Genomic DNA, 13,318 nt, shown 5'->3' on the forward strand with positions numbered 1-13,318 from the left:
GAAGAGTGAGGATTAAAACCCAGTTGTCTAGCTGCCAACATCTGTGCACATAATCATTACACTAAATGAGACCTGTTAAACCTGTGCTGAGTAACATTATACATGAGGAAGTCCTGTGAAGGGCTTGCAGTCAGAAAAAGGTTATAGGACTGATTCCCCACCTTTCACTTTTACCCCAAATTTAGTAGAGCCTCTCACTCTCAGTAAAGACCACTGGTTCTTCACTATTGATGTGTAGCTTTATGCTTCACACCCAGCAAAGCACAATTAGGGAAGTTAGTTTTATCTTAAGCTCAAGGAGACCACTTTGAATATTTCTTGCCAATCTCTTCTAGCCTGCAAAGTTTCTTTTGAGAATTCAGTTGATAAGAACTTCCCTGTAGGTAACTAACTGCTTTTCTCTTGTTGCGTTTAAGATTCTCTCTTTATTTATCTTTAACCTTTGGCATTTTAATTATGATGTGTCTTGGAGTGGGCCTCTGCATTCATCTTGTTTGGGACTCTCTGTGCTTCCTGGGCTTGCATGTCTATTACCTTCACCAAATTAGGGAAATTTCCTTTCATTATTGGTTTATTAGGTTTCCAATTTCTTGCTCTTTCTTTTCTCCTCTGGTACCCGTATGATGTGAATGTTAGACTTCTTGAAATTGTCCCAGAGGCTGCTTACACTCTCCTCATTCTTTTTTTTTTTGTTCTGATTGGTTGTTTTTTGCTTCCTTATGTTGCAAATCATTGATTTGATTCTCAGCTTCATCCACTTTACTGTTGTTTCCCTGTAATTGTTCTTTATTTCAATTAGTGTATCCTTCATTTCTGACTAGATCTTTTTTATGCTGTTCAGGTCCTCACTAAGTTCCTTGAGCATCCTTATAAGCAGTGTTTTGAACTCTGCACCTGATAGATTGCTTATCTCCATTTTTCTCCATTTTGTTTAGTTTTTTTCTGGAGTTTTGATCTCTTCTTTCATTTGGGCCATATTTCTTTGTCTCTTCATTTTGGCAGCCTCCCTGTGTTTGTTTCTATGTATTAGGTAGAGCTGCTGTGACTCCCTGTCTTGGTTGCATGGCCTAATGTAGTAGGGTACACTGTACAGTACACCACTGTACAGTAGTAGGGTCCTGTAGGGTACACTGGCACTGCCTCCCCTATCGTCCAAGCTGGGTACTCAAGATATGCCCTTCATGTGGGCGAGTACACCCTCCTCTTGTAGTTGAGCTTTGATTACTGTTGGCAGGTCAATGGGAGAGATTTACCCAGGACAGCTTCAAGGACTGGCTGTGACCTCTGACCACCAACCTCTGCCCTCCATAGAGAATCAGCTGTGCAGGGGCAGGGTGGTGGTTTGTAGCTGACCACTGGGTGTGCAGGCTCTGGGGTTTCCTGGGTGGTGCAAGCCAAGGTCAGCCTCCACTTGTACTCTGCCCAGGACCACCCTGAGTGAGCTATAAAACAATCAGAGATTGCTGCTATTTATGCGGGGGTTGGAGATTCCCAGGCAAAGCCAAACTGTGAATCTAGGCTAGCTGCTGCTAGTGTTGGGCCTGGAGCTACTTAGCAAGAGGTACTGGGACTGGGGACTCATTAGGCAGACTGTTGCTTGTTCGGGAGGATTTATAAAGTTGTAAAGCATCAGCTAAGACCAGTCATTCATATGAAAAGTCATTGTTAATGTTTTGGGTGGGCCTATAAGTTGGGTGGGATGGAGTCTCAGAGATCTCTAGGGCAGGGCAAACAGTGTTAGCCAGGTTGATGGAGTCTCAGATGTGGCACCCACCTGCAAGCTCTGTGGCTTAGTTGGGGAGGGTTCAGAAAAAGAATAATGGCCTCTGCCCACCTTTCTCTCTGGCAGAAAGCTGTCCCCCAGCTCTTGCCTTGATGCCAGACACTTCAGTTCCTCCCTGTATGCCACTGATGCCTTTCAAGCTGCTACCCTAGTGCTAGAGCTTAGAGGAAGTGAGGAGGAATGAGTCCATGTATGGGTTTTTTTAAGAGGAACTGCCTGGGACTCCAGAAGTTTTCTTCCACTAGCCAAATCCCCACTGGTTTTTACAGCCAAAAGTTATGGGTACTTATTTTCCTGGCACTGGAACCCTGGACTGGGAGGACTGGTATGGGGCTGGGACTCTTCATTCCCAAGATATCCCTCCTAAGTTTTTATCCACCACATGTGGATGTGGGCCCAGACTGTTCTACGCCTCCGCCCCTCCTCCCAGTCTGGATGGATGTGGTTTCTTTAATTGAGTAGCTGTCAGACTTTCATCGAACTTGATTTTTGATGGTTCTGAGTGATGGTTGTTCTACAGTTTAGTTGTAATTTTGATGTGGTTGTGTGAGGTGAGCTGTGTTTACCTTGCTGCCTTCTTGACAGGAGGTCCTCTCCCCCTTAGTTTTTATCCATTTCTTGGTTTTTACCCTGAAGGATTGAGAGGCAGCCTCTTGGTGATTGGGGAAGAAGGAGTAGAAGCACCAAGTAGAAAAATAGAGATAAAGCTAACTAATCCCCCCGTCACTGCAAGCATTTTTTCAAAGGGAGAAACTTGAACTTTAAATGAAATTTGGAATTTTGGCTTCCACATTTAAATTACTAAACATTTTGGTTAATAAAACAAGACGATTCATGCAACTAGATGTCATTAGATGACTTTTATATCTAGGAGTGTCCTGGTTTGGCTTTATCCCAGGGGGAGGACCATTTGCTGAGCATGAGTAATGAAAATGAAAGGAAAAATTGTTTTTGAATGCATTCTATGAGTCCACTGACTCAAAGTGCCTCCTGTAGTGTTTTGAATTGTACTTTTTTGTTATTTGCAACTGAAAGAGTTCTAAATACCACACCAAATATCCTATGGGTAGATTAAACACCAATATACACAAAAATGAATTTCTTAAAGTAATGCCTTATTTCAAATTCTACCTCTCTCAGCTTACTGGAAAGGACATTTAATAGTTGGAAGATATATATATATAATAGAATAAATATATTATATAATAGAATATATAATATAGTATATATATAATTATATGTGGTATATAACATATGATATAAATATATTTCTAATATAATATAATATAAACTATTATGTAATAATATATTACATTAATATATATATATATATATATATATATATATATATATATATGTTGAGAATTGCTTGCTAAGGGTAATTTTCAGGGGGTTTGTAGGGAATCACCCTTTCTCAAGAAAATGTTCAACATCAGTCTTCTTTTTCCCCTTACTAGCCACAAGCCATATTCCTGTTGATGGAGCTAGCCACAAGCCATATTCCTGTTGATGGAGCTGTGGAACTAATGCTTCTCTTTGCATTTGGATTCCTGGGATACTTCCTGATGCTGGTTTCCACTTCATAATTTTATACATATATTTTCTCTATCACAATATGTTTGCATTTTGAACAAATACTTACTTAAACTTTTTGTTTTGCATTTATGATTAAACAGTTGACTAGCTTAAGTCCGATGAGAATATAATTGACGCCAACTACTTGCTGCTTTTAGCATGCTTAATAATTTTCATCTTTGGCTTACTTGAATAATCATACATATTAGCATTTTATTTTTCTGATTTCCACTCATTTTTACAAAGTAGTTTCAATCAAAACATTCACATCATTGCATCAACCAGTATTTTTTTATTTTTGATAATAAAACAATTCAGAGAAAACAGACACAATGACTAACAATGACTTCTTGGAAAGTGTGGAGTAGATTTGTAAGTTTAAAAAATCCCACTTGATTTTTAAGATGAATACTTTTCCAGTTTAAGTCTACTTCCTTGACTATTATGTTCAACCTACTTGAAATATCTAGATTCAAGCCTTTCCAGGTCCCCAACACACAGATGAAATTATTTGGGCAAGCACAATCTTGGTCCACTCTTTGTCATGTGCTAGAGTAGAGATCATGTGAGAGAATAAGATAATTGGAAGTTGGTTTTCCATCAAATAACCTTTTAAAAAAGTATTTGTCAAGACATTCTGTGAGAGATTTCAAATGTGACAACTTAAAAGTTTAAATGTAATATAAAAAAATAAGTTGAAGACTACAGGACATAACCTTATAAACACTCCTAATGTATTCACTAGGTGTATTTTTAAATTTGCATGTATCAAAAGCTTTCATCATGAAAATAGAGCTATGATAAGAAATGACAACATATAAACACACAGAAGCTAAGAACTCAACTTCTTGAGTTCTATCCTGCCACTTGTTGCCATGTGATCTTGGGAAAATTATTTGGCTGACTATATCTCAGTTTCCTCCTAGATAAAAAAGGAAAAATAACATCTTCTGCCCAGTGGAGTTCAGAAGTAGTTATGAGATAAAAAGGAGAAGACAGATGGTGGTCAAAATATCATCTGCTAAACTTCTAAGAGCTGGAATTGAAGAGATGGCTTAGATGTATGCAGCAATAGGCTTCCTAATATGGACCAGTCATACATCAAGTAGTGCTGAACCTGCTGGTTTCCCCACACAGCAGCCTGCCCCTGTAAAACATGTGTGGGGAAGCAGGATATCATGCATGTTTTCTGTGTTCCACAAGTTAAAATGAGGTAGGAAAGGGCTTAAGAAGGCATTAAATTTTTTTTTCTCCTCATTATGTCAAGAAGAAAACTCACTCCTTCTCTGGGGAGGAGTGTGAGGGATTGGCAGGAAGTAGAAATGAGTATTACCTTAGTGAAGCTTCTTCTACAAGGAGAATATTGGAGTGGGGAGGAAGTTTTACCCCTTAACATTTCCCAGACTTTTCTTCTCTTAATCCTTTGGGCTTGACCATTAATTAGCCTGTATTCAGCCAGGCTATAGCTATCTCTTTTTATGGAAGAGATTAGCAAACTATCAGGATAGTCCTATTCTCATTTTCATGAGGCTATTGCCCCAATGCTAACTGTGCTCCTCTGTGAGTCCTCCTGGTATTCTCCAGGTCAGCAGTGTTGCTTTTGCTCCCAGAATGCTCTGAAATAGGCCAGGTGAGTACATTCATTAAATTAACTTGGAGGCCACACTGTACCCTAGGATGAAAATCAATTTCTTATTTTATTTCTCAGCCCAAATTATGTCTAGCCAATTTGTCCAGTTACACATTATGTTAGTTCAATCCACTGAGAACTAGACACCAAAGGAGACCAGACATGTAAGAAGTTTATTAGGAGAAGGAATAGAAGAAAGCAAGGAGAGCCATCAGACCATGGTGCAAGTCTGACATCTGTGCAAGATGAGGAAAAAGGGAGGAGGACGGGAAGGAAGAACCTCAGACTGCACTGCAGCTCCCAGGAAGATTAAACCTGGCTGACAGGGAATCCTTGAGCCAAAGTCACTTGTTAGAGGAGTTCTATGTCTCACTGGAATGGGCCTGCTTTAGTACCTTGGTCATCCTCAGTCACTGGCTAGGAGCAGTGGGTGGGAAGGGTGGCCTCAGTGTGAACATGGTGATAGATCCAGAGGCTGTCAGTCCATTATGAACCCCAAATCAAGATGTCTGAGAAGTGCATTTTATGGCCAAAACATGTGTATAATCTATTAGCGGCTCCACAGTGTTGTCAAATGACACAAATACTCTAATGGAAATATGCTAACAATAACATGCTTCATATCTCATGATCAAATTACAGGGGAAAATTCCAATAAAGATAAATATTATCTCCCTTTGCAAATTATATCCAAGTGATTTAAAGTCCAAAAAGATTGAAGCCCTGAATCAAATTCTTTTGACTTTATGAGTTAAAGTTCTTTTTAAGGGTTCAACAATGTGTGATTTTTATTCTCTTGCTTTGAGAGTTTATATAAAAAAATATTAAACCAAAGAAAATAACTGAAGATTTATGGGCCTCTTGTGTTTTAAAAAAGAAAAAAGGTAGCCACCAATTTGCTCAGATACAGCAGAGGCTTAGTGGTCCTGTATTTTGAGAAGTTTTTAAGAATGACTTTTAATGAAGAAAAAACATCCACTACCTCTCTGCAGTAGACATTCTTTACACCCAAATAAAACTATGGCAGCAGTTCACATGTGACCAAGGTGAATGTAGAATGGAGACGTTCTAAACATGGCTAGGACTCTCAGCAAGGCTAACACACTAAAGTCATGATTACATTTTTTGGGGGGAAAAATGCACAAAACCAAATAGGAATTTTGAGATTTTTTTCATTTGAAGGTAAATCTTAATGTTATTAAAGTCACAAATATGCTAATTCAAATGCCCAATTCTATTTATCTAAAACACACAATGCAAACATACAAATATCTGTTCTCTCCACATGTCAGAGCCCATTCATTTCATGGTTTGGAAATGGGGAGAATAGATTCCCCTTAAATTGCAAGTCAGCAGGTGTTTCTTTACAGTTAACTTTAGCAAAATTCATACAAAATAGTGATTAACAATGGTCTTCTTTACTTGTTAAATCACAAGGAAACCCCTTCAAAACTGCATTTTGTTAAAGCTTCTGTACTAAAATGTAGAAAAACTGAACTACACAAATATTGAAAAGTTAAAAATGCATTAATTTTTTATTCCTCGTACCACTACCACAATTTACAGGGCAATATACCTGATGTAATGAAAAGAAAAAGAAAAAGAAAAAGCTACAACAGATAAAAGACCTCAGGAATATACATCTAATTGACACTACATTGCATTAATCAATGGCTGCACTTTCTGCAAACTGTGGCCATGACAGTCCTGAACAAGAAGGGTTTCCTGTTTAAGCTGCAGTAACTTTTCTGACTATGGATCATCACTCCTTCTGTGGCAGATTTTTACAGTTCCTCTAATGCATTTGGGACGACTGTCTCAAAGTAACCTGCAGCTTTCCTGACAACTCCTCACTCTCTCTCCTGCTAAGAACTGTAGCCCTTTTCTGCTGAGTTTTTAGAACCTTCTGCTACCATATCCACCACTTCCACCACCAGATCCATAACCACCACCATAGGGGCTGCCTGAGCTTCTTCCACCAAAACTGCCCCCTTCATGGGTCCATAATTTGACTGCTGTTGTCCACTATAATTTCCAAAATCATTATAGTTCCCACCGCCACCACCACCGTAGTTACCACCAAAATTTCCCCCTTCACTGTAACCATCATATCCTCCACCACCACCACATCCACCACCTTGGTTTCCATATCCTGGTCCACCACCATAGCCTCCTCTACTAATATAACCAGGTCCACTGCCATAGTTGCCACCATCACCTCCAAATCCATTATATCCACCATCACCTCCTCCATAACTACCTCTCCTGCCACCTCCACCATAACCTCCTCTTCCACCAAAGTTTCCACCACGGCCAAAGTTTCCTCCACGACCCATAAAGTTTCCAGATCCACCTCCATGGCCTTTTTGGGATCCAGCAGGCTGCATTTTGTGTTTAGAAAGGGCCTTTTTCACTTCACAATTATGCCCATTAATAGTGTGGTATTTCTGAACAACAATTTTATCAACTGTATCATGATCATCAAAAGTTACAAAAGCAAATCCTCTTTTTTTCCCACTCTGCCTATGTTCCATAACTTCTATGGTTTCAATTGTGCCATACTTTTCAAAATAGTCTCTCAAATTATACTCTTCTGTATCTTCTTTCATACCACCAACAAAAATTTTCTTCACTGTTAGATGGGCACCAGGCTTAACCGAATCCTCTGTAGAAACAGCTCTCTTTGGTTCCACTACACTCCCATCAACCTTGTGTGGTCGAGCACACATGGCTGCATCCGCCTCCTTAACACAAGAGTAAGTGACAAAACCAAAGCCCCGGGAACATTTTGTTTGAGGGTCTCTCATCACCACACAATCTATGAGAGTGCCCCATTTCTCAAAATGTTCTCTTAAACTATCATCTGTAGTTTCAAAGCTCAAACCACCGATAAACAGTTTTCTCAACTGCTCTGGTTCCTTTGGATCATGGCCCTCCATTTTGAGACCAGACTTGCCTCTTCTAACTCGAGTTCAATATGGGACCGAGAGGAAACTGAGTGAAAGTTTAAAAAAATTAAAATCCAGCCCTGGCTCGTGTGGCTTAGTGGATTGAATGCCAGCCTTGAGAACCGAAGGGTTGCTGGTTTGATTCTCAGTCAGGGCACATGCCTGGGTTGTGGGCCAGGTATCCAGTAGGGTGTGTGCAAGAGGCAACCACACACTGATGTTTCTCTGCCTCTCTTTCTCTCTTACTTCCACCTCTCTAAATATAAATAAATAAAAAATAAAAATAATTAAAATCCAAAATTCACCTTTCCCAATTTTTTGCCCTCTCAATCTTAGTCAAGAGAGAGCAGATGTGGGCTTGGGTTCTCTTGGCAGCATAGCACCAGGAATGAATGTGCTTCCTTCAAGAACTGAAAATTAGAATTTGTCTTCATGACCCCCCACTTTATAAAAGTTAAAGAATTCCTGAAATATACCACGTTATAAGAGTTCTAGCTCAGTAATTATACAATTAGAAAGCAAGTTAATGACTACAGCATAATGCAGTTACCACAGGAAAGTTATGCTCCCAAATCATACCCCTGAAAAGGCCCCACACTATATCAAAGGTACCCAAATTGAGGTGAATAGATGGAAGTAATATGAGTTTTTGTCTCACCAAGATTCATCAATTCATATCACAAATAATTATTGAATACCTACTATGTTTCAGGAGGTATTCTAGCAGTAAATTAAATAGACAAGAGTAGACCTTGCTGTCATGGAGCAAAATTGCATACTATTGGGGAAGATTTTCTTTAAATGGGATAGGTAATTAAATATGTAAGATATTATGGACATGGTAAGGAGAAAAATAAATAAAAGAAAAGGTTCTAACATGTTGGGAGGGGATCAGAATTTTAGCTAGGATAATCATGGAAGGCAGTTTTGAATCAAAACTGAAAGGATATTAAAGAGTAAGCCAGGAGAATATGAAGGAGGGAACAATTGTTTTAACGATAGAGGAGATAACACACGCAAAGGCCGGTGGCAGGAGTGTTCTGGAGTGTTTAAACACAGCAAAGGAGGCCTGTGTGGCTGGAGTAGAGCAAGCTAGGTGGAAAATGGTAAGGGATGAGACCAAAGGGACACAGAGGGGCGTGTCATGTGGAGTCTTGTTAGCATTCAATCTGATGAGTTGGGGAGCCAATGGAGGGTTCCGAGCAGATTACCCAAACTAACAAGATCACATTGGATGCTGTGTTGAGACGAGACTGTGAGGGGCGAAGTAAGAAACAGGAAGATCATTTAAAAAGTGATTGCAACAATCTACAGAAGAGATGATAGCAGTGAGAGGGGGTGGCAAATAGTTGAGTTTCTGTATTTGGTTCTATGGGGTCTAGAAATTGTGAGCTTAACTCAATTCAAAGAAACCACTCATCAAGAAGTTAATCTCTCACTTCCAATCTGGGAGGAAGAGCCACCCCTGCACACTATTTTCTCTCTCAGGGAGTGGCATCTGTGACACTCCTGGCCTCTAAAAACATTTAAAAATCTTCACATGATGGCAGCCCCAGTCAATAGGCTTTACTTGAAGGACCTTTCCTTCCTACTGTCTTCAAAACCTCTCCGTTTCCCTTTCCCGTCGAGTCCCCTGTTTTTAGCAATCCTTGCCGAAAAGAATGGGGCTCAGACTAGTTACACAACCTCCAGGGTATCTTATGAGCAGCTCTTCAATCCTGAGCCATAGTGGTTGTTACCTTCACCTCTTGTCATGGCTAAGACACCTGTCTCCTATTGCTGACTTCCCCCTGCTTCCTACAGTTGTTTCAACAGGATATCACTCTTAGCAAAGAACTGAATTAAAGCTGCTTTTGGAACCTGTGCCCCTATGGGCCTGATACTACTCAAGTCCTTGTCTTTCACTTTCAATGTCATAGCCTTGAGTAGCACTTCTCTCAACTACAACCTTGTCTTCAGCAAGAGACTAGGCCCCTAGTGTTATATTTCCTTCCTCTGTTCCACTGCTATTTTTTTGCTTCTATTTCTTTTTTTAAATTACTTTATTGTTGTCCAATTACAGTTGTCTGCACTTCCCCCCTGCCACTCCCCCCCGCTGCTATTTTTCAGAAAGACTCAAATGAGTTTATAATAGTTCAACTTGTTTTTTAGTTTGCTCCATTTCTTTGTTTATGGTAAGTCTAGTACTGTTTGCTGGATTCGAACATTGGCATTATTTTGCTTTTTCATACCCTTTTTCTTTGTCTCTCCTTTTATTTTCTAGCCAAGACCTGCATTTTTCTTATGTACCTCTCTAAATTTTGTTTTGGGGGGTCTCCCATGGTAAAATATATGCAATCTATGCATTCTGTCTTTGCCAAAAACAAAGAAATTCTCACCTTCATTTTTCTGAGCTGCACAATATTCCCAGGAGACAGTCTCCTAGTAGGTCAATATCCAATCAAGTCCTGTAACTTGACTTACTGTCTTTTCCCAGTCTTGCAGGAGCAGGACCTATGCCACTCTGCTGCTGGCCTTGCTGAGAGCAGACTAACACACATGCTCCTTGCAGGCTGAAATATCTGAAGGAGAATGGAGAAGGAGAAAGGAACATCAGTTATACATGACCTTTATTATGTGCCCTGGTCCTCAGCCCAAACTTATCAAAGTTGCTCCTCCCTCTTCTTGGAAGGAGTAAGAGTACACAGGCCAGGAAGATTACTCCCATATAGGAGGGAATACTAGAGTAGGGAGTAAGTGTTTCCCCATAAAAGTATGTAAAATACTTAGCACAGTAACTGAATAGAGGTTAGTCCTCAATAAATGTTGACTGTTGTAAGTAGAAAAAGAATTGAAAAATTAGGATGAAAATTATATTCCAGTTTATGATTAATAGGACTAGCTAAAGAAAAGGTATGTATGATAGAAACAGGGCAACTAAGCAAAATCTACAATACTGGATTTTTTTCTTGTTTTTTTTTGTTTTTTTTTTTTTTAAAGAATAAGACCCTCTGTATAAAACTGTCTTTTCAGTGATCATCCATGAGTACAACCTGCTTCAGCCCTAACTGGTGTGGCTCGGTGGGTTGGGCGTCATCCTGCAAACTGAAAGGTCTCATGTTGATTCCTGGTCAGGGCACATGTCTGGGTTGCGGGCCAGGTCCCTGGATGGGGGTGTGTGAGAGGCAACTGACTGATGTTTCTCTTGTACATAGATGTTTCTCTCCCTCTCTCCTTCTTCTCCTCTCTCTAAAAACTAACTAAATAAATAAACACAACCTGTTTCAGACATGGAACCAGCCTTCAGACAAATGAACATGTTTATTAAATACATCGAGTGTAAATTTTTTTAACTCGTATCTCAGGACAACAGAATTGGGTGAATCCTAATCTATCCTTATGGCACACTCTCCTCATTGGTTCCTCCCTCCCACGCCCTCCCTCCTTTCTTGCCCTGCCTTCTTTCTAACTTGCTCCCTCTCCTAGAGAATCTTACAACATCAACATCTTGTTCTGAGCGGAAAAGAACCTTAGATTTCTCTTGCCCATTCCCTCCTTCCCCCTCCCAGGCAACTGTCCTTACTTGTTGGGCTGAGTTTGAAATTTGAATAACCACTGAAAGTGACAGACTTGCCACATCTGGAGAAAAAAAAAACTGCTGTTTCTTTTGGTTTCTCCCAGAATTCCAAGTGTATCCCAAAAGCTCAAAGGAAGGGAGTGGTTTTGACTCAAACTTTGCCCTGTTTGCCAACCCCAGGGAGTCTGGACTGAGTTGGGGGAATGTAACAGAACCTGACAATAGACAAGTCTAATGTGGTTTAGAGTTTTATTATGAAACTTCTGTGTAGTTCTGCTTTTCACCCACTTGTGTCATAAGAAAACAACCAAAACATTCATTTCAGTTTTGCTAACCATTTTTTAGAATAACACAAATACATATTCAGCATTAAATATTCTGTATTGTAACTAATAAATTACCTTAAGATGTTGAAAATGTATTATGTATTGATTCACAAGTCAGTTTTAAACTAGTTCTGTATTTTCCTCTAATTATAAGTATGATCATATATAGAATATATATACAATATCTTAGGTCTATATAAGATATACACCTTAAAAACACAAATATTGAGACAATTATTTTTATTATATAAGCAGCTTATATTCATTAAAGAAAAATTGGATAATATAAAAAATTGGAAAGAAGGAAAATTTTTATATGGGAGAATTTCTGATTTCATTCCTGACAACTGATATGGTGCTAGGTTCTGAGAAAAATACATAGTTGACTAGGGCATTGACTGTATCCTTTAGAAGGCAGATCAGATAAAATACAAGTATTTTAAATATTCAACAAAAGGTTATGTTTGTCAAGCATCTTCAGTATGCCTGGCTTTTCCTGTTACCTTTGACTGAGACATTTATAGGTCAGCCCTGTTTACCTAGAGATCATATGATCTGTGGGTACCTGGGCAGTGTTACGATTTAACTCGGGGTCATCCTTTTTAGACCATGTGTATATGCTCTTCATTCTTTAGAGAGGCAGGAGCTGAAAATAAATCTTTCCACTTGTTGCATGGGCAGGGAACACTGGGTAGATGAGTAATAAAAGGTGCAGTGTTGATAATATCCATTGAAGACAAAGAAACTATGTTAAAATTGAGGTAGGGAAGGGTCATGGTAGGTAGTGTATTAATGACTCACTCCAAATTTTCCAAGAAGGACACCACCAAAGGAGAACATTTTTCTAAAGCTATTTTGAATGAAATTTTGAAATGAGGATTTTAACAAAATGGAGTTTAATCAGCCATTTTACAATTTTTAACTGGTGTATAAATCATATATTTAAAAATATATTTTATTGGTTATGCCATTACAGATGTCCCAGTTTTTTTCCCTTTGCCCTCTTCTACCCTGTAACCCCACTCCCTCCAGTAATTAACCCTTTAGTTCATGTCCATGGGTCATGCATATAAGTCCTTTGGCTACTCCATTACCTATACCGTTCTTAATATCCCTATTTTGTACCTACCAATTTGTACTACTTAATCCCCGTACCTTTTCCCTCAGTCTCTCCATTCTCCCTCCCACTGATAACCCTCCAAATGATTTCCCTATCTGTGATTCTGTTTCTGTTCTGCTTAGTTTGTTTTTTAGACTCAATTGATAGTTGTGAATTTATTGCCATTTTAATGTTCATAGTCTTGATCTTCTTTTTCTTTTATTAAGCATATTTTATTGATTATGCTATTACAGTTGTTCCATTTTTTCTCTCACTTTTATCCCCATTTGCCCTGCACTCCCCACTCCCTCCAGGATTCCCCTGCACCCCTTAGTTCATGACCATGGGTGGTACATATAAGTTCTTTGGCTTCTCCATTTCCTGCACTATTCTTAACCTCC

The 13,318-nt window shown here is 39.2% G+C and overlaps 1 protein-coding gene across 1 annotated transcript; it reads right to left on the reverse strand.

Annotated features, from left to right (window-relative positions):
* Window positions 1-6,191: 6,191 nt before the first annotated feature.
* LOC119053098 (heterogeneous nuclear ribonucleoprotein A3-like) lies at window positions 6,192-7,934 on the reverse strand. The gene is given in 2 exon segments (XM_053673174.1): window positions 6,192-6,982; window positions 6,985-7,934. Coding segments are annotated over 2 exon segments (1,041 nt in total). The 5' UTR covers window positions 7,928-7,934; the 3' UTR covers window positions 6,192-6,884.
* Window positions 7,935-13,318: the final 5,384 nt, after the last annotated feature.

This window comes from Artibeus jamaicensis, unplaced genomic scaffold (genome assembly GCF_021234435.1).
Source record: "Artibeus jamaicensis isolate MK-2021 breed Jamaican fruit bat unplaced genomic scaffold, CSHL_Jam_final contig_797, whole genome shotgun sequence".
Taxonomy (NCBI): domain Eukaryota; kingdom Metazoa; phylum Chordata; class Mammalia; order Chiroptera; family Phyllostomidae; genus Artibeus; species Artibeus jamaicensis.